Here is a 24,476-nt window from a genome sequence, read left to right as displayed (position 1 = left end):
AAATGCAAACATTGCCAACTCACACCCCAGATGAAGGTGGGTGACGCGAAGACCCTTCTGCTCATCTCCAAGCCCACCTCTCTAGCAGTGAATTCCAAAGATCTAGGCCTCTCCTTGGACAGTCCCACTCCAACCCGGTTGGTGTTTGTATTCAAACCCTGGTTCCTACATTTTTCCCTTCTCATACCTATGCCTCTGTTTATACGGCCACTTCAGCCAGATTTGCCATGCATCTGCCCATTTACAACTTCAGTGTTTAGGATTCAGCTCCGGATATCACCTCCTTCTAGAGGCTCTTACGGATTTTCCCTCCCAGGACGCAACTCACCCATTTGGCTGGATTAGGCTGCCCTCCAATGGGTCCCCCTGACTCCCCCCACCACACACACAGACTTTGCACTGAATGCATTGTATCATGTGAGTCCTTCTGATGTAGTTTTTGAATGTAGGTGAGGTTTGGTGGGGTGAGGTCCGGAGCCGGCAGCCAAGAAAGAATTCTTGAGACGTCTTTGGTGCAAAATGGTGGTTTTAATAAAGCACGGGGACAGGACCCGTAGGCAGAAAGAGCTGCTGCATCGGGGTTGTGAGGGGTGACTTGATTATATGCTTGGGAGTTGGGGGTAAGGAAAAAGCGAGGTTTTCTTTTTTTTTTTTTTCTTCATTTATTTATTTATTTATTTATTCATGAGAGTCAGAGAGAGAGATAGAGAGAGGCAGCGGCAGAGGGAGAAGCAGGCTCCCTGCCTAGCAGGGAGCCCGATGCGGGAACTCGATCCCAGGACCCTGGGATCGTGACCTGAGCCGAAGGCAGACGCTTAACCATCTGAGCCACCCAGGTGTCCCAAAAGCGAGGTTTTCAAAAAGAATTTTTGTATGCTAAAGAGGACCTACAAGATAATGGAGGCCTTGCCATTGTCATTGTTTTTCCCTCTAGTAAAGCATTAACAGTAAGACAGTTGGGAGTTTCCTTCTGGAAGTTAGGTTATTGATAAGAATGTTTTTTTTTTTTTTCTTGGTAAATCACTAAGACCTTTGTAAAATGAGGGAGACTCCTGTCTTGCAGGACTGGGATCTCTGTGAGTTAACCATTTGTTTTTCCTTCCCTTAGCTTTAGGGCAGCGGGGAGTGCCTGAGGAATGTCACACAGATCCCACGGGGGGGGGGGGGGGGCAGGGCTGCAGGGTGTCCCCTTGTGCTCTGTCCTCCACTTGCCTTCTGCGCCCTCATCACTTCTGTGGTTCCATAAGACTATAATCTCCTTGCTAACAAGGCCCAGGAATCCGCATCCTCCTTAGCAGGAACCAGCCTCCCTCCTGCTAATCAAATCCTGTCGCTTGGCTGCGTCCTGCCTGTCCCTGCGGGTGGGGAACACAGTTCTTAACTGGGCTCACGGGAGGTCCTTCAAGGCTTCACGCATCTCCCTCTTGGGCCTCTGTCTGCCGCGTCCCCCCGCACGGCCCACTGGCCTGCAACAGTTCACGCGGACCTTGCCCGTGGCCCTGAGCGTGTGTCTGTCTGCAGGGTGCCCCACACCGCTGCTGGTCCTTTCGCAGAGTAGCGCTTACTGACTTCATTGCAAACTCAGTTCCCGCCACGTTCGCGCGGCTACTCTTCTCTCCCCAGGACCCAGCACGGAACAGACACTCCGGAACATTACATGAATCATGACATCATGACTTTACAAACTCTTTTTGTCGTCAGGCCCTCTGGAGTGACTAGGAGGAGGCCCACAGGGTCAGACATGAGATGGGGAAGAAGGGCCCCCCCCAACTCTGGCCCTCAACCCGAACTACTCTGAGTAGGAATGCTGGCTCCTAGGAAGAGAGTGGAGGGAGAGACGGGACGGCTCCAGGGAGGGGTAGACGTCCCTAAGGGTGCTGTCCGGGGTCTCGGGGCGTGGCCAGCTCTGGGGACCCCACCACAGCAGGTGCCCGCCGCTGAGCCCAAGAAGCTGTCCTCGAGGGCCTCCAAGTGACCCAGCGGGTGGAGGAGAGGAGAACGGAAGGTGGGAGTGGGGCATAGCTCCCCAGTGCACGGGCCAGGTGTCTGCTCCTGCTGTGGCCGAGAGAGGGTGGAGAGTCCCCGGGTCCCTGGGAGTCCCTGGACACTGGGTTCCCGGTGAAGAGCGGGGCTGAGGAGGGACAGATGGGCGGGGGGGCGGGGCCCCAGGGCCCTCAGCTTATCGCACACCCGCCCTTCTCCTTGAAGGGATTCTTGTCCTCAGGGATGCCTTTGAGGAGAAGGTCGTTTCCTGCTTCAGCCTCCACATAATCCTTGATTTCCTTTCCTGTCTTGGAAATCTGAGAAAACAAAGGGTGGTTGCAGCCCTCGTTTGTCTGTGGGCATCCATGATCTGCTCGGTGCAGGAAAACAGGGCCTGGACAGGGGGCTGGGGAGGAGAAAGAGAAAGGGGCAGGCGGGGGTGGGGGGTGGGTGCTTACCTCCGAGGGGCGCTGGGCCAGGCCCGCTGCGGCCTCCAGGCTGCGGGGTTCGCCCCTGGCCCCTCTGTGAGGCTAAGCCCCAGCCTCCCTCTGCAGCCTCGCTTGGCCTAGAGGCACCTCCCACTCCTGCCCCTTCTGCTGTTCTGCGGAGGCCTCAGCAGCCCGCCGCCTGTCGCTTCCCCTGGGGGCCAGGCTCTGTGAGGACCAGGACACCATGGCGAGCAGAGTCAGGGAAGGGAAGAGGGGCCTCACCAGGGTTCGTGGGGTCTTGACTTCCTTCTTCAACTGTTCCACCTCCATCTTCAATAGCTCCTTCTCGCTGAGCTCCTGGGCCATCCTGCTCCAGAGAGACCTGCTCCTGGCAAGGGTTCCGCGGCTGGGATTGCAAATCCCCTGGGCTCCCCACAGAAGCTCCCTCCTGCACTTTCCACACCTCAACTTCCACCCTCTTCCCTGCCCATCCCCTCACTTCACACCACAGATTAATTCCCACCCCACCCCATCACGAGTCCAGGCTCTGGAGGAGAGGGTACCCCCAGTCTGATGGGGGAGGCACAGCCCCGAGTCTGATGGGAGAGGAACAGGCTCTGCCCTTGGAGTACGATCTGTCTATGGACGGAACAGGAATCAGAGCATGGAGAAGGGAGAGAAAAGGAGTCTCTTTCAGTGAATAGAATTCGGGAAGCCAGGTTATTGTTTCACATAATGGCACAGGTAGACGTTTTCGGGAAACAGCAGATCCTGTCAGGGGAGAGTGTACCCTAGTGGTTAAGAGAAAGGCTCTGGAGCCTGCCAGACTCCAGTTCTGATCCTGGTTCTGCCACTTCCAAGCTGTGAGGCTTAGGCAAGTCACCCAACCTCCTTGAGTCTTAGTGTCCCTGTCTGCAAAATGGGTATAATAACAGTACCTACCTTGTATGATTTTTGTGAATCCTAAGAAAATAATGCATATAAAATATTTTAACCCTCTGTATGGCACATCATGACTATTATTATTATTGTTATAGTTACTGATATCATCATCATCAGGACAGGGTTATCAGGAAGGCCTGCCGGGGGCCCAACTTTAATAATTCTAAGACTAAATCCCAGCCCAGTGCAACCTCAGCCCCTCTCACCTGCCAAGAAAGAGCGTGCCCTTCAAGTCACTGGTCTTCGACTCAGACAAGATGGTGTTTGAGCTTCCCGGCTCCTCAGCTTCTGAAAGTCTTCGGATAAAGCAGATGGTCTGAAAGCCAAAATCTCTGATGCCTAAGCTGATCATGGGCTCAAGGTCCTAAGCCCATTCACTGGCTTGAGCCTCCAAGCCCTCACTGCCACTGGAGCGGACACCCTGCCCCCTACGTCCGCCTTGCTCCTTTCGAGACCCGTCTGGCTTGTAGCCAGTTCTCACCCTCAGCCCGACACACTCCCCTCCCCGTGCCTTGTCTCCCAAGCCCTCCCGTCCGCTACCTCTGAGCCTGCTCTGAGACTATTCTTCTCAGTGAAGCAAGTCCTAGACCAGCTCCTAACGTCCCTCACCCAAGAAGCCTTTGTGTCTCCCATTGGAGCCCCGTGATTATACCTTACAAGCTTCTCCTAGCTCAGTCTTCCTTCACTCATTCAATAAAAATGGACTCCTTACTTAGGATGCCGTTCTTGTCAACACTTGGGGCCATCGTCTCCTCCAGTGCCCGTGTCCATGCTTCTTGGCCTCCACGTCTTCTCTGGGCTTTGAGTGGGGGTCTCCCTCACCAATCGCTGAACACAGGGCCCACATCCTGATATTTCTCTCGGTCTCCTTCCAGGACCACCCAAGGGCTATGCTGTTTAATAGACACTGAGCTCCTGCTCAGGCTGACACCTGTCCCATGGCAAGGGGACCCTCCCAAGAAGCAGATGCTTAAGAGATCAATACGGTCGGGCGCCTGGGTGGCTCAGTTGGTTAAGCGACTGCCTTCAGCTCAGGTCGTGATCCTGGAGTCCCGGGATCGAGTCCCACATCGGGCTCCCTGCTCAGCAGGGGGTCTGCTTCTCCCTCTGACCCTCTTCCCTCTCGTGCTCTCTGTCTCTCATTCTCTCTCAAATAAATAAATAAAAAATCTTTAAAAAAAAAAAAAAAACAAAAGAGATCAATACGGTCAGTTAGGGATCCTGTTTTTGTCCTGTCTCTAGGTTGACAGGAGGGGCTCTGGAAGGGGCTGGGAGGAGGCCTGGAGCCCACCTGACTCCCCCGCTCCAGGGTCCGAGTCCCACTCACAGCTGGGAGCGCGAAGAATTTAGGATCAGGACAGGAGCCTGGAGGTTTCTAGTCCAACTGTGCTGTAAATGCAGGATGGAGAGCACAGACCTCTAGAGGCCAGCTCGGTGCTCTGTCCACCGCTGCTTCCTAAGACCGACCAGTTAACCTGGAACTTGAACCTGGTGCTTCTCAAAGCCAATTCCTTCCTGTTGTCTAATCCGAATCCCTGGCGCTACAGCTGGGCTTACCTCCACCAGGCACAGAGCATGTGCACCAGGGCTTCTTCACACACAGCCCTTCCGAGGCTTGCTCACACTTCTCAGGGGACCTCTGGATGTGTCTTCCTGCTGTCTGAGCTGATTCCTCTGGCTGCTGCCTTGGCTGGTTTCCATGGTTGCTGCGCCACCCTACAGCCCCCGGCACGACTGGTCTCCATATCCTACCCACCCTCCACTCCCCGGGCCCTTGGTGACTCATCCCTGAGCTTCCCAAGGAAGCCCCCACCCTCTGCCCTTTCCTCCCCTTCCATGAGTGGAAAATCCGCCTCCACCGCCCACCCAGAGCAGGCCAGCCCCCTTCCTCCTCAGTCTCCCACCCCATTCCCCACCCCCCCAAACAGTTTCCTCTCCAGGCCCAGGGAGCAATCACAGCGCCCCGACCTTGGCTTCCTCTGCTGGGAGGGATTGGGGCACTGGGCCCCCACAGGGGCCCCTGGCTTCCCCCTTCCTCTGGGCAGGGGGCAGAGAGGCGCGGGCCCAGGGAGCGGAGACTGACTTCCTCTTGTCCCGGAATGAGCCTGCCTGCCCTTTGCAAGCAGGTTTGGGTCTCTCACTGAGAGGAAACCAAAAGCGGTGAGGGGGGAAGACAGAGCGACCAATCAAGAGCAGGGTGAGGCACAAAACCAGCGGGCTCCCTGGGGAGCCAGCCAGAGGCGGGGGGCCATGTCGGAGCTTCAGCAGCTGCAGGAGTTCGAGATCCCCACGGGCCGGGAGGCTCTGCGGGGCAACCACAGCTCCCTGTTGCGGGTCGCGGACTACTGCGTGGACAACTACGTGCAGGTAGGCAGCATGGGCACCCGCCCCGACACCCTGGCCCCCCCCGCAGCCCGCCTTCAAGGCAGGACCGTGAGAGCCATCCTGACAGGTGCTCGTCCTGGGCCCACCTGGGAAAGCCTCCACCCCAGGCCTCAGCTCCATTCCAGTCCCCCCCAAACTTCAGCCCTGGCCCCATGCTACCCAGCCCCACCGTGCCCCTTCCCTCTCCCGGAGCCCCAGAGACACCCGGGCAGGCCACACTGTTCCGTCCTGTCAGCAAGCCTCACCCGACATTCGTCTCCTTCCTGGGTCCCGTGCAGTTGCAGGGGCCCAGGCTTGTCCTCACACAAATGCCGGCATCATTACGTGCACGCTGACTCTGGGTGAGACTTGAGAACCTCCCGAACAGTGTCGTGAACTTGAGAGGCACCAGGGGGAGAATCCTTTCCCTGATATTTGAGCGAGAGTGGAGAGACATCAGGCTAAGCTGGGTCTGGCGCAGAGGCAGGGGCATGGACAGCATGATGGCTGGGAGCAGTCCACCAGCACAAGATGACAACCGCGGCATTTTAGAGCAGTCTCCTAAACCGTGTAGTTGTTCCAGGACCATGAACATGGATTCTCGGATCACGGGAAGAGGATCGAGGGAAACTTGGCAATGATTGAGCACCTCTGTTTTTTCCATTAATCCTCATAACCTCGTGAGACAAGTATTATTATTCCTCTTTCATAGATGAAGAACCAGCAGCGCAGGGAGGCAAGGTGACTTGTCCAAGGTCATACAGCTTGGACTTGGCAGAGTTGAGCATCAGCCTCCTGACTTCTGAAGCCAGGCTCTCTCCTCTCCACATTTCCCCTCCCCTGCCGGGCCCTAGGACTTAAAGACAGTTTCTTTGCACTGGCAGGCCTGGGAAGCTCCTGGCTCAGTAGGAACGTTGAAAAAAATAATGGAAGTAGCAAGTGCTTATGGGAAAATGGCAGATTCAAGAGAGTCAGTGGTGATACCAGGGAGAACGCTCTGCACCCTTCCTTTGAGCAGGCATGTTATCCTCACTTGGCCTCTTTTAGTCCTCCTCCCAGTCCTGAGAGGAGAAAACCACTCCCACTCCACAGCCGGGAGGCCGAGGTTCAGAAAGATCAGGTCACTTTCCCAGGTCTCTAAGCTGGTGGCAGAACCTGGATTCGAACCCAGAACTCTGACTCCCAGCCCACCCCCAAACCTCTAGTTGAATAACTGCCGTTTGTGTAGATGTTGAGTGACCCACTTGTAGATGAGATGGACCGTGGCTTGTAAACCAGCCCGGTCTCAGGGTGCTGGAAGGCAGGCTCCTCTTATGGACAAGGAGAGAAGCGGTTCTGCACGTTCCTTCAGTAACCTCTGCACACCTTCAGGCTCTTCCAGATGGTTCTCGTTTGTCGGATGCACAGTGTGCACATAGGATTTGGGGTCCCAAAGACCTGAGTCCAGTTTCCAACTCTGCCACCTAGCAACTACAGCACCCATGGCAAGGTGACCCTCTGATTCTTACACCTTTCCTCACGGAGGTCCCATGGGTTAAATGTGAGAATGTGTTAAAGCACTTAGCCTAGTGCCTGTCCCTTAGGAGGGGCAGGATGCATGGAAACTATTACCATGACTGTCATCATCATCATCATCATCATCTTCCGCCGGAAGGATGAAAGGCACATAGAGATAATGAAAGTCAATTCTAGCAAGGCGAGGCAGCCCTTGCAAAAACACCCAGGTCAGAGTCCCTGGGTTCCTGCTTCCTTCATGCAGAACACTAACTAATTGACCTTAGTTACCTTTCCCGGCCTCTCTGAGGATCTCGGTCTGGGGAGCAAATGCCTGCAAAGGATTTGGATGACTTCTCAGAACTGCCCTTAAACAAGGCCTGGTTCCCATGCCCTCTGTCCCTCCCCCAGCCCCTCCCAGCACCCCAACCAGGTGTCAGGAAACCCATGGGGAATTGGGGGAGGGCAGGCTGGGGTCAGACTGCAGAGTTCTCGGTCAGAGTCCACTGAGTTTACAGACAAGGTAATTTGCATGATGAATAAGCAGTCAGCCATGACAATGGATCTCATACCTTTGTACCTCCGGACCTAACTTTGGGCCAAGCCCCAAACCAAAGGTCAGCAGCCTCCCGGAGCTGGACCCAAGCAGACATTTTCCTGTCTGGGCTGACAGTTCCACATGGCAGGCCAAACAGGGGACAGTGCCGGCGAGGTGAACTAGGAAATCTGGGTGCAGACCAAAGGAGGAGTAGTAACCGCTTTGTTCTGGGCCTTCATTTCCTCGTCTATTAAAGAAAGATCTTGAGCTAGAACAAGACCTGCTCTCCTTTCTGGTTTCAACATCCTGGGTTGATTTCTTTGCCTTTTCAAGGCTCTTGGTTACATAGGCTGATGAGATGTAAACTGCATGCAAATGAGCATCTAGCTGGTGGAACAAAGACAAGGAAGGGCTGCCCAGAAGGTTCTAGGCCTGCCCTTTGACTCTAGCCTGGCTCAGGCTCCATTGGAGGCACCCTGCTCTGAGAGGTTCCAGGTGTGCTCTCCATTGACAGACCTCTGGGAGCACCCAGGGGCCTTTAGCAAGGAGACTGCATGGTGCAGCCTTGTCTGTCCATGCACGGGGCCTGGCCCAGATTTGTCCTGGACTCACCCCTACCCTCTAGAGAAGGCTACAGGCTAAATGGCAGTGGCTCCATGATCGGAACCGGCAGCAGCTCCTCATCCAAGATGAAGAAGCCGCCTGGGGAACCAAATGACCGGAGTTTTGCTTCAGCCCCATGGTCTCATCTGGAACTGAAAAAAAAAACAAAAACCCCCAAAAACCCTCTTCTGTCTCCGGCCATTCCCTGCCCACCCTTCCATCCCTGACTGCCGGTGTGACTCTGGCTAGCACCTGGCACAGCGCCTGGCATGCAGTAAGGAGATACCCAGCAAGTGTTTGGGTTCACATTAAATTCATTAATTAACTCACAAATGCATATGTATTAAATATTGTCTGTATGTTGGGCACTATTCCAGGGTAGGATACAGAGTAAAACAGACAAGCTCTCTGCCCTCACAGCGCTTACATTTTAGTATGTGGGGGGAAATAGATAATGAAGTAAATAGATAAATAATTTCTGATAGATAGTGCTAAGCACTATGAGGAAAAGAGAACAGGGTAAATATGGTAGAGAGTCAATATAGAAGTAAGCTAGGAGAATCTTAAGGTGGTGATGAAATGTGTCTCTGAGGAGCTGAGACTTAATAAGAAGGATTCTAGAAAGAAGTATGGCAAGTGCAAAGGTCCTGAGGTAGAAACAATCTTAGCTTGATCTGGGAAAAGGAACCTTATGGCCAATGTGCTTGAGGGGAGTGAGAGGGAGTGGTAGAGGAGAGCCGGGAGAGAAAAGCAGAGCCAGCCTTGTGGGGCCCTATATAGGCCACGGTTGGAAGTCTGGATTTTATTCTCAGTGTATTGGGAAGCTACTGGAGGGAATGAATGAAGTCACTCTTCTCTGGGCTTCAATTTCCTGATCTATAAAATGGACTAGATCATTGGTTCCTAAACACTACTCTGCAGACTGGAGAAAAACAGAACAAGAGTCCCCTGGGGAGCTTTTAAAGGCACAGGTTCATCAACCTTACTCCTTACTCCCACGTCCTTCCTCTCCCATCCTACCAGAGTTCTGATTAGAAGGTCTGGGATAGGGGGTCTGGCGTCGATTGGTTCGTTTTTAAGTTTGAAAGTACTGCCTTCCTCTTTCCTTTCTACTATTCACCCTTTATTCCCAAAGGTCCTGTGGAGGTGGTCAGGTCAATCCTCAGCTTGAGTCTTCGAGGAGGGAGATCTTTCCCTCCCCTTGCACCCCCATTCCTCAGGGTAACAGATTTGCTCTCCTAATATCCCCAAGTCCCTCTTACTACAACTTCATTCTCACAGAAACCACGTCAAACATCTAGAGTTACTGCTCTCTCCCAGTTCAGCCCCCACGTCCTCCCTCTCCCATCTTACCCACCCAGCCAAGGGTCCAGTGGAAGGGGCTGGCCTCCGACCAGAGCTGTGTGTATTTCAGGCCACAGACAAGAGGAAGGCGCTGGAGGAGACCATGGCCTTTACCACCCAGGCACTAGCCAGTGTGGCCTACCAAGTTGGCAGTCTGGCCGGACACACTCTGCGTCTGCTAGACCTGCAGGCCGCCTCCCTGCGGCAGGTGGAAGCCCGTGTGAACACGCTGGGCCAGGTAAGGGCTGTGGGAGGGCTTCTTGCACTGGCTCCCAGTTCTTTGGCCCCACTCGGACATGTTCTCCAGCAATAAGTTCTTTCCTGCCTTCCTCCAAACGCCTGACTCCACCACGGGAGCTTGGCATTTCCCAAGGGTATTGAGCCTCCTTATCTCTGTGGTTATGTCTCCATGCTGGGCCTTGCTGCCCTACCAGACTAGGAACTCCTTGAAGGCAGTCCTTTTCCTTTCTGACTTCTATCTGAATTCTATCCTGCATGGTAGGAAGCAGGGTTTACCAATCGCGGTGGCTGCCTAGTACAGGAAAGAGGCAAGTGGATCTTGTTTCCAGCTAAACACAGGCAGTGACTTAGTAAGTGTCCTCATCCCGGAGTGTTTGCCTGGCAAGGTCATCTTCAGCCCCGGAAGCACGGCCACCACCACGCCGTGCCCCCGCCCATCTAGCACACATGCCCTCCTCCTCCCTTCCTGGATCCTTGGCTGAGGAATTGCCCCATCAGCCACGTGCACACAGCCACTGACCCATCAGCCCGCGCATCACCCGCATGTTCACTGCGCGCTGTGCCTTTTCCTCTCACCCCAGCAGACCGGGGTTCCCACCCTCCCAGTGTTGTGAGTTTCCCCACAGAACATTCCAAGAGGGAGTGAACTCACTTCTTTGTCCCCCCAAGAGAGACAGTCACTCCAGCCACGATGCTCCACCATCTCTGCGTTCTCCACCTCTGCTGCCCAGCCAGCCCAGCACTCCCCTCTCTTCCCAGCAGCCCCAGGGGTGCTGTGTTTTCTCTTTTCCTCTGGTTCCTGCTCAGCTAATAATAACCCTCATTCTCTTCCACCAGGAAGTTGCTCCAAAGTGGTTCCATCCTCCCCTGGCAACTCTTTTCCCAAATGCCGTGTGACCCTGGGGACAGCATTTACTCTGTCTCTGGACCTCACGGCTTCCCCTGGCCCCTACGCCCACCCCAAAGTCTCTATCCTCTTCCTCCCGTAAGAGGAAGGACAGAGATTGCCCCACTGTCACCTCAAACCCTGTCATGGCAGATGGTGAACATGCACATGGAGAAGGTGGCCCGAAGGGAGATCGGCACCTTGGCCACTGTCCAGAGGCTGCCCCCTGGCCAGAAAGTCATCGCCCCCGACAGCCTCCCTCCCCTCACGCCCTACTACAGGAGACCGCTTAACTTTGGCTGCCTGGATGACATTGGCCATGGGATCAAGGTAGAGAGAGGGCCCCTCCTCTTTCCCATAACCCACCCTCTCCTCGTCATGGCTCCCTTCTCGGGCCCCCAGTTCTCTTCCACATCCACATCCCTCCGTGTCTCAACCTGCCGCCCTGGTCTTTCCTCACTCCCTGAAGCCATCACCCTAAGCGGACCCCTTTCTCTCCAAGCCTTCCTCCTTAAAAGTCCTTCCTGACGGGTCCCTCCACCACTGGCCTTTACCCTGTCCTCAGATGATCTGCTGAGGGTGCATCTGAGCACCCCCCTCCGTGGGGGCTGGGTGTGTGTGAAGGGGAAGCGGGGAAGGGAGGTGTCAGGTCGTGCATGAGAATGGCTCCCCAGCCACATGAGAACGGCAACTTCCTCTGTCTGGAGGTTTGAGGTCACCGCAGCGCTCACCCCAGAGCCGCTTGCTGGTGGGTGGGAACTGGTGGGGATGCAGCCTCTCAAAGGGGGCCTGAAGACCGGGGAGCCTGACACTGCCATTTCCTTCTCGGCTCCTCTCCGGAGAGGTGGGAGAGGACACGTCCCCAACCCCATTTCCTCAGTTCCCGCAGGCCAACATTCCAGGTTAGACTAAAGTTCCCCTGGGTCTCAATGACCCCTGGAAACCCTTCCCATCCCATAATATGCAGACCACACTCCCTCCTTCAGGCACCAGGCCTCCCCACCAGTAAGTTCTTCTCATTGCCCAGCTTCTACTCTTTATGACTCAGCTCGGGACCCTCTTGCCTTGTGCCTAGTGGACAATAGCAGAGGACAGCATTCCCCATGTCCCCCACGCTTGGGGACACCCCACCAGTAACGCAGGTGCTCCCTTGCCTGTGGGCTTGGCCTGGCCATTTGTGCATTTTAAATGCTCTGCCCCTCTCTGTCCCGAGCTTCCTAAAGCCGGTTCTGCAGACCCGTCCAAACGGCAGGTGGGATACTTCTAAGTGTGTTGGTCCTCTCCTCCCTCCCCGCTGCCCCCACCTCCTCAGCCTCGCGTTGGGGTCGGGCTCTATCAGAATTAGAGACCACCAGGCTGGCCACTGAGATGTTTTGGGCGCGAGGGGCGGATGCTAGGCTGTGCGGAGGAAGTGGCCTTCAGACCGTGTCTGCTCCAGGTTTCCGTCGGGCCTGCAGCCGGGCGACCAGAGAGGCCCGGGTCCCAGGCGGCAGCAAGAGGGGGTGGCTGTGGGGTGGGGTGGGAGAGGGGGCTGGGAAGTGGAAGTGGGAACTTGCTGTGCCCGCACTCTCCCTGCCAGTTCGCGGCCGCCTCTCCCTCGTTTCCTTTCTGGGACCAGGCGGGTGAGGGGGGCCCATAGACGTCAGCCCCGCCCCCTGCCCCCCCGCAGGATCTGACCACACAGCTGTCGCGGACCGGGACCCTCTCGCGCAAGAGCATCAAGGCGCCTGCCGCACCGGCCTCCGCCACCCTGGGGTGAGGCCTCGCGCTCCTGCAACTCTCCTCCCCCACCCTCCACGCAGAGAAGCCAAACTTCCTCCTGCCCGCACCTGACCCCTGCTCGCCGAAGCCTTCCTTCCCCCCAACTGACGACACCCTCCCCCCCAGGAGGCCACCCCGGATCCCCGAGCCCGTGCAGCTCCCCGTGGTGCCCGAGGGCAAACTCTCCGCCGCCTCATCGGTCTCTTCCCTGGCCTCGGCAGGGTGAGCCCCACGAGTCCAAGTGGGGGGTTGAGGGGAACTCCTGCCAGTCGTCAGGGTGACTACTAGGGTCGGGAGGACGCTCATCACAGGCCTGGGGCGCACGACTGAAGGGGAGGGGCGGGGGGGGATGCTGAGTTAGGGAAGGTGGCCCCCAACCTAGCCGAGCCCCGCTTTCTCTGGTCTTCAGCAGCGCCGAAGGTGTCGGTGGGGTCTCCACGACCAAGGGGCAGGCAGCACCCCCACCCCCACCTCTCCCCAGCCCCACGGCCCCACCCCCTCCACCGGCCTCCGAGGTCTTCCTGCCGCCCCCTCTGCCGGAGGAAGTGTCCCTGCCCCTGCCGGGTAAGGAGCTCCGCCCTCTCCTGGGTCAACCGCGGGGTCTCTTCTCACCTCCCCACCCTCGCCCTCCAATCGGCCCGCCTCAGGGAACGCCTCGTCCGGGTAGGGGCAGCGGAGAGGAAGGGGCCCGAGTAAGTGAGCTAACAACTCCACTTAGCGCCTGCCTTATACCAGGCTCTATGTTCAAGCTTCTCATCCATTTTCGCAACTAAACTTTTAACAACGGTGAGAGGATCTTCACACTCTGATTTAACAGATGGAAGTTGAGGTTGACAGGTTCAATTAAGTGACCTGCCCGAGAGTCACCCAGCTAAGTGGCAGAGCCTCACTGCCCTACACTGCTCAACATTTGTTTGCTGGGAACCTACTGCGTTCTAGAAGCCTCATCGTGGAGGCCTGATGGGCTGGGGCTGGAGAAAGATTACAGAAAATGGGTAGATGCAGGAACCCTGACTTTGAACAGCGAAGTTTCCTGGGGGCCGTTGGAGGGGGTCCGCTGGGCCACATCTGCAGGCTTTTTCTTTCCCTCCCAGCACCAGAGTTGCCTCCACCCCTGGACCTGCCCCCTCCTCCGCCCCTGGATCTAGAGGAATTGGGGCTGCCGCCTCTGCCCCCACCAGACTTTGGGCCTGAAGAGCCTAGCTGGGTCCCTGCTGCGTACCTGGAGAAAGGTACCTGACTCCTGGGACTAGGGATCCCTCCCCGCCCCCCCCGCCGGGTTCTACTCTAGAATCCGCAAAGGTATGAGCCTGTTACACCCCCCCACACACACCCCTCCCTATTTTCTGATGAACTGACCAACGTTCATCCAGGAGTGGGGATCCAAGCTGGAAAGACAGCAGCTGGCCTGGCACTGAGTATTATTAAACCCAGCTGGGGAGGGGGTCCCAAGAGCTTCGGAGCCCCATTCCCTGCAGCCGTCCCCCTAGATGTTCCCTGACATCCCCATAGTAGGGCGGGAGTCACGTCTCATGGCACCCTCTCCTCCCGCCCTGCAGTGGTGACATTGTACCCATACACCCGCCAGAAGGACAACGAGCTCTCCTTCTCCGAGGGCACCATCATCTGCATCACACGCCGCTACTCAGATGGCTGGTGCGAGGGCGTCAGCTCGGAGGGCGCTGGATTCTTCCCAGGGAACTATGTGGAGCCCAGCTGTTGACAGCCTGGGGCTCTCTGAGCTCCTGACCCATGCACTGGACCTGAGCGAGGTCCTTGAGTTCCAGCACAAAGCCAGCTCCACGGTCAAGGCTGGACTAGGCCTGCCTACCTCTTGGTCTGTGAGCTGGGTCTGTCCCTTCCCCTCATTTTGGTGGGAAGGGATCCTGGGGAGAGAGAGGATGTACCCAAAGGCCTGCTGTGGCCAGGAAAGAACTGGAAGTCAAAGCGTTTGGTGATCTTGTCCACAGAGGACCCCCTCCTCCACGAAGGATGGGGTCTCCAGCTGCAAGTGCCAACTTCGAATAAAACTCTGATGACTTCCTGGTGATTGCCCTGCAGGGCTAGGGGGCCCGAGAGAGAGAGAGAGAGAGAGAGAGAGAGAGAGAGAGAGAGAGAGAGAGAGAAAGGGAGTGAAAGACTCCAGCTAATTACTGAGCCCCTCTGCCTGGCCCGGCAGCCGCCTCTCCCCATCATTTCCGTCCTAAGTGCCCTCTACACTAGACCCCCGAGGCTCGGCACCGACTGACTGCATCCTGTTCTTTTGCCTGTTGCGTTCTGCTCAGTTTTGGTTCCTCAAGCTGGGTACTCTTCCCCGACGGGGGGGCGGGGGGGGGGAAACACCAACTCCCCCATTTCTGTGGGGCTCTCTGAGGGCAGGGATCGCCTCGCCCTCACCTTTCAGACTTCGGCGCGAGAGAGCTCAGTCAGCGCTTCCCCCCTTCACCTCCTTTATAGCTCTGAAACACCAAAGAGGGAGGAGGGGCTTGGCTTTCGCTGGCTCTGCTTTCAAACATCATGGCTTTCTGTTCCATACGGGAGGAGGGGGGCGCAGAGTGCCCAGCCCGCGGGGCGACTTTGGTAAAGTCCCTGGTCTCTTGCTGCATAGACGAGGCTGGGGTGAGAGGAGACACCGTCGCGCGCTGCGAGGTCCCGGGCTGGATGGACCCCAGCCGGACCGTGTGCTACCTCGTTCCACCACCAGGAGGCGACTGTTCCCTCCGGCTTTTTTCCCCCCACTTTGGGGATGCTGGCGGGGGGTGGGCGGGGGGTGGGGCGCGGGAAGGGAGGCAAGAAGAAAAAGGGTGTAGTGTGGAGACGCGGTAGGTGAAGCGAGACCTAGGCCTGAGGCCGTCGGTGGAGAGCCTCATCTCTCTCGGCTGGGATTCCGGCGCGACCTGGAGGCTTTCGGGACGGAGTTCCCTTAACAGAAGAAAGGGGGATGGGAAGGTTCCGCAGCTCAAGGGAGCAGTTAAAGCAGCGGGAGATGTTCCTTTCTCCCCTGCCAGGGAACCCCTTCCTCCCAGTTCGGAGGACAAGGATTTTGGAAACACCGCTGCCTTCCCGGGTATGCGCACCCCCTCGGTGGGGCCAGACTCCAGAATGAAACGTTGCAGTGCAAAGGGGGCAGGCAGCCGCGCTGGGTTAACTGCATAGATAGGGATGGCTCCGAACTCCCTCCCCCAGCCCCCGGGGGGACGAGCCCGGAATCCCCGAAATTCCCGGAGGGACACACCGAAGCCAAAGGGAAAAGGGAGTAATAAAACTAGGTTTGTCTTTCCCGCTCTCCCCCCACCCCGCCCCCTCCTCCGCCCGGGCGCCCCCTGCAGGCCGCCGTCCTCAGCACGTCTTCAGCACCTGTTGCAGATGGAGGCGCACGTCGGTGGCCGTTTCCCAGGGCACCACGCTGGCGCGGAAGGAGCTGGGCTCGGCCTTCTGCGCCTCCTGGATAAGGCGGTGCATGGGGTAGCCGCGGCGCGGGAAGGCCACGTCGCCGCCCGCCAGCAGCCCCATGGGGCAGAAGTCGTTGGCGCCGTCGCCCACGTAGAAAAGGCGCTCGAAGTGCACGCCGTCGTGGGCCCGCTCGCGCAGGTAGTCGCTGAGCACCTTGTGCTTGCACATGTTGGCGGGGCAGCGCGCGCAGCTGTGCGTGTGGAAGGGCCGCAGTGCCAGCAGCCCCCGCGCGTCGGGCCCCGACGGGTTGCTGAGGATGCGGCGGAACAGGCCGTGGTGGCCCGCGGCGCGCAGCGCGCTCTCCACGCCGAAGGTGTTGGCATCCGAGATGAGGATCACCTCGAAGCAGGAGCCCTGCTTGGCCACGAACTGCAGCAGGTCGCTCATGCCGGGCGACAGGGGGATGGCCTCGTAGATGGCGCGCAGGTCCCGCGGCCGCACGCCCTGCTCGCCCAGGTACTGGAAGACGCGCTGCATGTACTCGTTGTAGAAGCCCTCGCGGTAGGTGGCCCGCAGGCTCTCGGGCAGCCGCTGGCCCGGCGCGGCGCGCACGATCGAGTCGTCGCTGTTTTCGTCCACTATCGTCTCGTCGAAGTCAAAGGTCAGGAGGAAGCGCGGCGCGCCCTGCGCGGCCATCCCGCCGTCCTGGGAGCAGGGGAGGGAGGAGGAGGAGGAGGAGGAGGGAGCAAGCGAGAGGGGGCGCGGCGCGGGCCGGCCCGGGAGAGGCTGGTTAGCGGGCCACGGCCAGAGGCGCTGGGACATCCAAGACCTGAGGAGGACCCAGGGCAGGTTAAGCTGGGCGGAGGACCCAACGCCGCCGCCCCCACCCCAGCCTTCCCTGCCCAGCCCCGTTGGCGCCTCTCAGTGAACTGTGCTGGGGTTTATCCTCAGAAGACATCCTCCTCCTGAACCCAGAAGGGCTTCCTTAGCACCTGTTTCTGCTACTCTCCTCTGGGGCCACGGGGCTTAACAGGGTCAGCTTAACGGAGGGGAAGCGCAGCTTCCAAGGGGACACCCCTTTGGGGGAGGTTTCTGGACTAGGCCGTTCTGGAGACTTCCAGTGACCCTTGTTGTTGGTGTGGAGCGCTCTCCACCTTCTTCCCTAACAAACGTAGGCCAGGGAAACCAGGCATTCACCCAACTGAAGCAGCCTCCTCATTCCCTTTTTGGGCCAAGCCCAGCTGATGGGCCTGTGGCCAATAGGCCAGGCTCCAGGGAACACTCGTTGGTATCATCCAAGGCATGTGGACTGTGAATGCCAGGTCCTCGGGCCTGGATCGTTACTAAGGGCTGGGCCTGGAGAGCTAAGTGCCTGGGCTTCCGCACTGGCCAGAGAACTAGATTTTAGCTCTTGGAATAACCAGGTCGCTGGGTTGACCCAGGAAGGCTCTCTGGGAGCTGCTTCCAGCCAGATGGGGTCCCAGGTTGGAACACTGCTTCTCCAGGGAGTTTTCGGGCCCTGTGCTGAGAGCTCATAACTAATCACTTGCCAATTCCCTGGGAGGAACACGTCAGCGGGTGGGGTTTCTGCCAGAGTCCGAAGGCAGCGGGCAGCAGAAGCAGTGGGGCTTGGGGAGGTAGGAGCTTCCCGAGCCAGGCCACGACATACCTGGGAGACAGGTGAGGGAGAGGAAAGAGAGCAGCAGTGGCTGAAAAGGCAGAGGGGGAGGGAGCAGGGAGTGGGCACAGGGTGGGGAAGGAGAAGGCTAGGAGGAGGTCATGCCGGGGGTGCCTGGAGACAGACTGCAAGGGGGACAGGCTGGGGACGGGGGGGGGGGGGGGGGGGGGGGGGGGGGGGCTCCAGGAAGTGGAGACCTCGGGCCAGAGTCCCACCTACAGAGGACGTGGGACAAGAGTGCAAGTGTGGGGCGCCTGGGTGGCTCAGTTGTTAAGCAACTGCCTTCGGCTCAGGTCATGATCCCAGGGTCCTGGGATTGAGCCCCGCATCGGGATCCTTGCTCTGCAGGAAGCCTGCTTCTCCCTCTCCCACTCCCCCTGCTTGTGTTCCCTCTCTCGCTGTGTCTCTCGCTGTCAAATAAATAAATAAAATCTTAAAAAAAAAAAAAGAGTGCAAGTGTGAGGCACAAAGAAAGGCAAGCGAATGGAGGCCACAGAAGCCCTCAGCAGCCTGTCCCACCACCTTTGCCTGCCGGCGGACGGGCAGAGAGCAAATCACGTACCGCTTCAGAATACCCACCACACTGCCTTTCTCCCTCCTGGCCTCCCACCTCAGTCAGTCCAGACGGAACCACTCCTCCTTCTGGCTTCTTCCTAACTCGATCTCTGATATTCCTGTGATGTTTGTGGCCTGGCCCACCTTGTGAAACGGAAGTCCCAGCTCCGAATTTCAGAGCTGGGGTGTGGACCTAGCTCTCTGCCTCCCTAATAGCACTGTCCCTTCGAGCTCATCCCTAGAGTCACCCTCTGGTCTCATCGACATCCATCTGGGAGTCTCAGTGGCCCAGGATCCCTGGAGTACGTAAAGCAGCAGGACCCCACACCTGGGATGGAAGCTTCCAGGGATTAGTGGAGGCCCAGTAGAGATGAGGGTAGGCCTAAAGGGGGCTGGATAGGGGCTCCTTCCACCCCATAATGGGAAGGGGGTTGAGACCTCATCCTAAGAGACCCCTGGAGGGACCCACTTACCCTAGACAGGCATCGGAGGCCAGCAACTGGAAAACACCCGCTCATTGTCACTGCATCACCCTGGGCACCACTTGTAGGGACTCTGTCGGCCTCCAGCCGTCGTCCAGAGCTCCTGACAACCACACAAGTTCTGTCTGAGAGCGCCAGCAGCTAGCTTTGTTTCTACTACTAATGCGCACCTGATTCTGTCTCCTTGGCTGAGCCCCGGGAACCACTCCCAGGGGCTCAGTGGAAACCCCTCAAATAGGCACAGCGCTCACAGATGGCAAAGCCCTTGCTACGTAGCCTCCTACCCACCCCCTGGGACATTCGAGAGGTTACAGGTGACATTAATTGGAGGTCCAGAACGGTTAGCCGATTTACTGAAAGGTAAGTGGCAAAGACAGATCTCAAAACCAGAACTTAGGGTCTGAGACCAGCGCTTTTTTCTCCAGTATAATCCTGGCCCCCTTTCTTGTGTCATGGTTTACACATCACCCGCACCGGTGTTCTCCCACTGCTCATCGCAGTCCCATGAATTCAGCAGATAAGGGCCCAGAGAGGTTAACTTGCCGGAGGATGTGCTGTGTCCCCAGGGAGCCTGGTTCATGAACAGGTTCATGAACACCTGGCCACAGCCTTGTATGCCGTCTGCCCTTAAAAGGGAAGGGGCAGATGACCGGGCTCATTGTACCACAGCTGGGGGCCGGGACCCCTGAGCATCACAGATGATCTGGGACTGGCCTCCCTGGTGCTTTCAGAGGCTGGCCATCGGCTGGAAGTCAGTTTGAAATTTCTGTGGGGCTTTGCTGTGTGGCTTTGGGGACAGGGGCTGGCTTCGCGGGGGCTTCAGCAGCTCAGCTACAGAGGACAGCACGTACAGCCCCCAGTGCCTCCCCATGCCCCATCCCTCCCCCTCACCTTGGGGTTGAATGAGAGACTAGAAGCAGCTGGGACAGATCTGGAAAGATACTGAGAACCAGGGGACTAGACCGGGAAAGGAGCAAAGTCCTGGCTGGTTGCTGCCCTCTGGTGGTGACAGCGGATGACACTGGAAACCCCTGACTTTGTCAAGGTGACATGCTCCCCAGACCATCCCAGACCCTCAGGGAGAAGCTGAGGGCCCCCGAGACAGAGATTGGGACCTCCCAGGAACAGGGCATAGGTCAGAGGGAGGGCCCCTATCACCTGGAGCTACCCCACCCCTCGCCACGCCCTAACCAGATGTGCATTAAGCCCTTTTGATATGGATGGAGGTGGGTCTCAGCCTTTCCACTGAAGATCTTTTAATCTAGGAATCCGGAAAGGCAGCCAAAGCTGAATGGGGCAGGGGGCAGAAAAAGGTGGGGGTTAGGGGAGGGGTCAAGGAGAAGATGGGAGAGAAGGCATGGGGACACTGGAATAGCATGTTTTGGAGGATGGAAGGGCTCTTCCCAGGCCCTATCTGGAGGAGTTCCAAACTTCCAGGATCCTGCCTGATGTCCCATGTGTGCCCCCAGGCCTAGTGAGTTTGAGGAGAAAGGTCAGGGGATGCCACTTCTGCGGTAAAAGCAAACAGCCCCACGGCACACACAGACACGGACACGTGCGGGGCTCGGGGAGAAGAGAGCGCGCCATAGAAAAATACACAGGCTCTTCAAGCAGCCACCCAGAGACCAACTTTCATCCCACAGAAAAGGGTCTCCTGGTTTTGCCCTTGTTTCTTTTTCTTTTCCTTTTAAAAATTTGGAGGAATGGTCCACTGATTTTCAATCAGGTACAGAACTTCTCGTTCATTAGAGCAAAAGACATGGTATATTTTTTCATCTAATAATACTATTTAGGGAAATCGGTTCAACAGTTGTTGTTTAGTGAGTTGCCCTTGTTTTTTTAGTCCCCAGAGCAGAAAGCCAGGCATCCTGAGTTTATTCCCCCAGAAAGAGAAGGCCGTACTCCCACCCCACCCGTACCCCCTCGGTACTCGGTGGCACCCCAGACCCCTTTGGCGTCTGCTTCTCATGACGTTGAGAAAGATTACTCACCTCTGGCAGCTTTGTCCTAAGTGACCAAATCCTTTTGTGGTCACCAAAAAGAGTCCCTCAGAGAAAGGGGGACAGGATCTAGGAGCTTCTCCAGATGGCTAGAGCAGAGAGAGGAGAGAGGGGTTTCTTTGGGGTGGCAGGGAGTCCATATTCTAGTCCCACCTAAAAGTGGTGCTCGCCTCCCTGATTCCACATCAGATCACCGGATTCCTCCTTGTTTCCTCCTGCCTTTGACAAAAATGCTTTCAGATGATATTTGTGGGAATGGGGATGGGGGAGGGAGAAACAGTTTGAAATTCACGCCCCCCCCCCTTAATGAGGGGACTGGGAGCCCACAGGACAGTTCGGGGACAGTCTTCCCCAGGAAATGTGGAGGATAGGGATGGAAGTGGGGATCAAGGACCCGGCAGATACCACAGTTACAAGCCTCCTGCCCAAGCCCAGGTGGTCTTCTATCAATCACTAGGAACTGGATCCCACAACTAAGTTGAAGTTTTCTCCCTCCCCAAGACTGTATTTCCAGCTTTATCATGGTCTCTTCCTTCTCACCACCACCAGCAGCAAATAGGAAAAACGGAGGCCCAGAGAGGTCAAGCTAGCATCCCGGCGGGGGGGGGGGGGGGGTCACACATCAGATGCAGGATCAGAACTCAGGAGTTCCTGGTGCCTCTTGGCAAAGTTGCAGCCAGAGCTCCCCCTATTGCCCTGGAGACCCCCTTGGGCTGTGAGTAAGCTGGCCCTGAGGACCTGGAGCCCTGGTGTCAGTGAAGAAGCTGGGACCAGGAGTCCCCTCTGGGCTCGCCCTGCCTGGGTGGACAAGCTGCAAGGGGATCCTCGGTGGACAGGGAGGTGGCAGCTGCCGGTGGAGTGGGGGGAGAGATATTTTTAGAGGTGGCTGGAAAGCAGGCATTCTGGCACACCCCCAGCTGGCGGGTGCTTCGCTCCAATGCGGGGCAGGGGGGTGCGCAGCTCGGGGAGCCCAGGGGACTGGTGGGTGGCGGGGAGCAAGGGGGCACAGATTCCTTCGCTTTGCCCGAGTCGGGGACAGAGGGCTATCCGGGCACCACGTTCGTGGGGTAGGAGAAAGAAGGAGGACTCATTTCTCCGCTCCAGGGACTCCCCCACTGACACACGTGAAGGAGCGCCCTCAAACTCCACGCAGCCCCCACCCCACACTGGGACCCCAGCCCTCCCCTACCTCGGGGAGCCCAGGACTCACGTGGGGAGCGGCGGCGGTAGAGGTCTGTCCCGGCTTAGTTTGGAGTGTAAAGAATGGGGGAGAGGGGCTAGCTGAGGTATTTGGGCGCAGGATGGGGCAAAGGGTGCTTACGGGAATTGGAGGGGACGCGGTGTCTTATCCACCCCCGGATTTCTGGGCTCCGGCTCACGAGGCCCTCCAGTCCCGAGGGGCCGTGGATGATGTGCGTCTGGGCCGCCCCCTCCACCTGCCCCCCATCCCCCCGGGCAGCCGCCGCGTCCCCTTTAAATGCCCGGGAGCCGGAGCCCGAGCCGCGGCTGGCGCTGCGGCTGCCGCAGCACCCGGGCCCACCGCAGTCCCTGCACGTCACAAGCGACTGTCCAATCACAGCGGCGCCGGCGCACATCAAAGGGGCGGGCCGCTTGCGGGCCACGCCTCCCGGCTGTCCCGCAGGCTCCCCGAGCGCGAGCGAAGGTGGGGTTGCGCGCAGGCAGGAAGGAGAGCGGGAGCGCATCCCTGCGGAGGAGCGTGGGTGGGGGGCACCCTCGCTGGAGCGGCTGCGGGGCTCTGCGTGAGTCCCCGCCTGCACACCCAGAAGTGGCAGGGCTGTGCCTCCAGGGCGCTGAGCCCTGAGATTTGCCGAAATGCACCCCTACCGCCAGCCCCCATGCCCTTCTTGGCTCCTAAGCCCCGCGGTAGGCACCGTTGGACCCAGCCCAGGAAAAGCAGTTCCTCCCCCACGTGCGCCTAGCTCTGCCCTCCGCGCGGAGTCGCGGCACCTCGCCTCTTGGGACCCTTCCTCGGTTACAGGTTACAGGGGATTGCCGGGGAAGGGGCTCTCCTACTCCCCTACCCCGTGAACACTGATTTAAGGACCCAACTGTTTGCCCTTTGCAAGTGGTGTTGTAAATAAAAAACCCACTTTCTCTTCTGTTTCGTAAGAGTTGGTGCCTAGCCACACTCCCCTGCCTCCCCCTTCCCCCCGACCCAAGCCCTCCCCCCAGCTCCCTCTGCCCTCCAGCCCGATGGTTGAGGAGAAGCTTATGTTTCAACAGCAGAGAGCCAAAACTTATATATACCGAGAACGTACTATGAACAGGGCACTGTACTAGGTTGCTGCACTTAACAGTTGCATATTCACAACAGGAGAAATTATTTGCCTGGGTTCAAACCTAGGCACACCTGGCCCACGGGGTCACAAAGGAGCTGTGTGGATGCAGAGCCTAGGCGCCCCCAGGCCGGGGTCTAAGTCTCCCCCTGCTCCACTCCTCCAAGAGAGCCGGCAGGTGGAGAGGCCCTGTGGGATCTGGCAGCCCGTGGCTCTGGAAACCGGCGAGGGAAGGAGGGTCAGCAAGGAATTACCCTGTGCCGGGGGCTAGTGTGAACAGGACAAGTGTGTGCCGTGTTTCCACATGTACAAAGGAGAACGAACGCTTTACAGCTGCTTAAAACCCTTGACTGTAACTTCCAGCTCCCCAGCTCCTTCGCTGCCTTGCTGCTCACGCCCCTGTCCTCACTGCCCACCCTCTCTTCCCGCTCTGCAGCACCCCTCATGTTTCCTGGGGACTTCCCTCCTCAGGAACACACCTGCCCCATTTGCAGGGTGAGCTCGGTCTCTGTCACACATCCTGAAGCTCCTTCTATCACCTGTGTGCCTCCAGAACATGTGGGGAATGCCGTCAGTACACTTCCGTGGGTCAGCTCACATAATCCTCACCACTCTCTGAAATGCTGCATAGCTCCTTCTGCTGTTGGGAAATCGGGGCACAACCAGTTGAGCTTGCCCAGGGTCATCCAGCAGGTGAATGGTACAGCTGGGCTTCCAGCCTGGTTGCCTTTTTAAGGTTTTGTTTGTTTGTTTTTTAATTTGTCAGAGAGAGAGCACAAGCAGGGGGAGCGGCAGGCAGAGGGAGAGGGAGAAGCAGGCTCTCTGCTGAGCAGGGAGCCTGATGCGGGGCTCGATCCCAGGACCCCGGGATCATGGCCTGAGCTTAACCGACTGAGCCACCCAGGTGTCCCCCAGCCTGGTTGCCTTAACCTTTACTCCACACTGTGCCCCTCCTTCAGCGTCTGCCACCCCTGTCAGCAACAGGAGGGCAGAGACCACGTTTGCCTTACGTGGTAGTGTTCTGCCCACCCCAGCATGGAGACTGCGGCGCACAGTAGGCCTTAGATGTTTGTTGTTAAATGAAACCCATCGTCTGCTGTGTTCAGCTCAACCTAGCACTCCGTTTGTGTCTCCTCATTTTATCTTCTAACTGGTCACTGCAGGATTATCCCCATTTTCCAACAGGGAAATTGAGGCTCAGAGAGATCAAATGAGTTGCCCAGGGTCACACGCCCCCAAGGAGGCACTAGATGCAGATCCGGATCCTGACGCTGACGACGAACACCCTTTCTGCCGTTTTCCACCGATGGGGCTGAGGGTGGGGCGGGCCGTAACTTTCTGTGGGTGGCGGCCTGAGCCAGTTCTTACTGCCCACCTCTGCCTTCCAGGCTTGTGCATATCAGAGCCACAGGGGCTCTGTGCAAAGCACCTCTGTGGAATAAATCTAGAAACTCCCCGTTCCCCCTACGCTGAACTTTTCAGGGCACA

General features: G+C 57.7%; 3 protein-coding genes across 13 annotated transcripts; 1 reads left to right on the top strand and 2 right to left on the bottom strand.

The window, feature by feature from the left end:
• Positions 1 to 508: 508 nt before the first annotated feature.
• GNGT2 (G protein subunit gamma transducin 2) lies at positions 509 to 5,450 on the bottom strand. Of its 4 annotated transcripts, XM_078065615.1 has the most exons (6): positions 5,322 to 5,450; positions 4,645 to 5,069; positions 4,006 to 4,523; positions 3,560 to 3,669; positions 2,694 to 3,182; positions 509 to 2,300 (listed from the first exon to the last, which is right to left on the bottom strand). In XM_078065615.1, the coding sequence occupies exons 5-6, from the start codon at positions 2,775 to 2,777 to the stop codon at positions 2,175 to 2,177; spliced, it is 210 nt and encodes a 69-aa protein (XP_077921741.1). In that variant the 5' UTR covers positions 2,778 to 3,182; positions 3,560 to 3,669; positions 4,006 to 4,523; positions 4,645 to 5,069; positions 5,322 to 5,450; the 3' UTR covers positions 509 to 2,174. The 4 variants fall into 4 exon arrangements, with proteins under 4 accessions (XP_077921741.1, XP_077921738.1, XP_077921739.1 ...); XM_078065612.1 differs by having other exon boundaries at positions 2,694 to 2,799; positions 3,560 to 4,523; XM_078065613.1 differs by having other exon boundaries at positions 2,694 to 2,793; positions 3,560 to 4,523.
• A 150-nt stretch (positions 5,451 to 5,600) lies between these two features.
• ABI3 (ABI family member 3) lies at positions 5,601 to 14,626 on the top strand. Of its 3 annotated transcripts, none has more exons than XM_078065611.1 (8): positions 5,601 to 5,720; positions 9,767 to 9,934; positions 10,976 to 11,152; positions 12,492 to 12,577; positions 12,710 to 12,805; positions 12,996 to 13,147; positions 13,678 to 13,815; positions 14,143 to 14,626. In XM_078065611.1, exons 1-8 carry the CDS (start codon positions 5,604 to 5,606, stop codon positions 14,304 to 14,306), a joined length of 1,098 nt encoding a protein of 365 aa, XP_077921737.1. In that variant the 5' UTR covers positions 5,601 to 5,603; the 3' UTR covers positions 14,307 to 14,626. The 3 variants fall into 3 exon arrangements, with proteins under 3 accessions (XP_077921737.1, XP_035950969.1, XP_035950977.1); XM_036095076.2 differs by having other exon boundaries at positions 12,993 to 13,147; XM_036095084.2 differs by lacking the exon at positions 10,976 to 11,152 and having other exon boundaries at positions 12,993 to 13,147.
• Positions 14,627 to 15,016: 390 nt separating this feature from the next.
• Positions 15,017 to 22,198, bottom strand: PHOSPHO1 (phosphoethanolamine/phosphocholine phosphatase 1). 6 transcript variants are annotated; one of them, XM_036095096.2, is made up of 5 exons: positions 21,902 to 22,194; positions 20,683 to 20,780; positions 18,683 to 18,794; positions 17,527 to 17,645; positions 15,017 to 16,805 (listed from the first exon to the last, which is right to left on the bottom strand). In XM_036095096.2, the coding sequence occupies exons 3-5, from the start codon at positions 18,725 to 18,727 to the stop codon at positions 15,923 to 15,925; spliced, it is 1,047 nt and encodes a 348-aa protein (XP_035950989.2). In that variant the 5' UTR covers positions 18,728 to 18,794; positions 20,683 to 20,780; positions 21,902 to 22,194; the 3' UTR covers positions 15,017 to 15,922. The 6 variants fall into 6 exon arrangements, with proteins under 6 accessions (XP_035950989.2, XP_035950996.2, XP_035951012.2 ...); XM_036095103.2 differs by having other exon boundaries at positions 22,013 to 22,194; XM_036095119.2 differs by lacking the exon at positions 17,527 to 17,645 and having other exon boundaries at positions 21,902 to 22,197.
• Positions 22,199 to 24,476: the final 2,278 nt, after the last annotated feature.

Source organism: Halichoerus grypus, chromosome 2, assembly GCF_964656455.1.
Source record: "Halichoerus grypus chromosome 2, mHalGry1.hap1.1, whole genome shotgun sequence".
Lineage (NCBI taxonomy): Eukaryota > Metazoa > Chordata > Mammalia > Carnivora > Phocidae > Halichoerus > Halichoerus grypus.
Note: the sequence above shows the minus strand (reverse complement) of the source record. Positions and strands in the feature narration are given on the sequence as shown.

Bases quoted from the DNA above. Each gene is read 5' to 3' on its own strand.
- ABI3 (XM_036095076.2), top strand. From the start codon at position 5,604: ATGTCGGAGCTTCAGCAGCTGCAGGAGTTCGAGATCCCCACGGGCCGG. The intron at 5,721-9,766 runs GTAGGCAGCATG...TGTGTATTTCAG, and splicing joins GCGTGGACAACTACGTGCAG to GCCACAGACAAGAGGAAGGC. The intron at 13,816-14,142 runs GTACCTGACTCC...CCCGCCCTGCAG, and splicing joins TGCTGCGTACCTGGAGAAAG to TGGTGACATTGTACCCATAC.
- PHOSPHO1 (XM_036095096.2), bottom strand. From the start codon at position 18,727: ATGAGCGGGTGTTTTCCAGTTGCTGGCCTCCGATGCCTGTCTAGG. The intron at 17,646-18,682 runs GTAAGTGGGTCC...CCTGTCTCCCAG, and splicing joins GCCTCCGATGCCTGTCTAGG to GTATGTCGTGGCCTGGCTCG. The intron at 16,806-17,526 runs GCAAGTGATTAG...GGTCCTCCTCAG, and splicing joins GTGTTCCTCCCAGGGAATTG to GTCTTGGATGTCCCAGCGCC.
- GNGT2 (XM_078065612.1), bottom strand. From the start codon at position 3,705: ATGATCAGCTTAGGCATCAGAGATTTTGGCTTTCAGACCATCTGCTTT. The intron at 2,800-3,559 runs GTGAGAGGGGCT...AACCCTTGCCAG, and splicing joins GGCACGCTCTTTCTTGGCAG to GAGCAGGTCTCTCTGGAGCA. The intron at 2,301-2,693 runs GTGAGGCCCCTC...TTGTTTTCTCAG, and splicing joins TCAAGACCCCACGAACCCTG to ATTTCCAAGACAGGAAAGGA.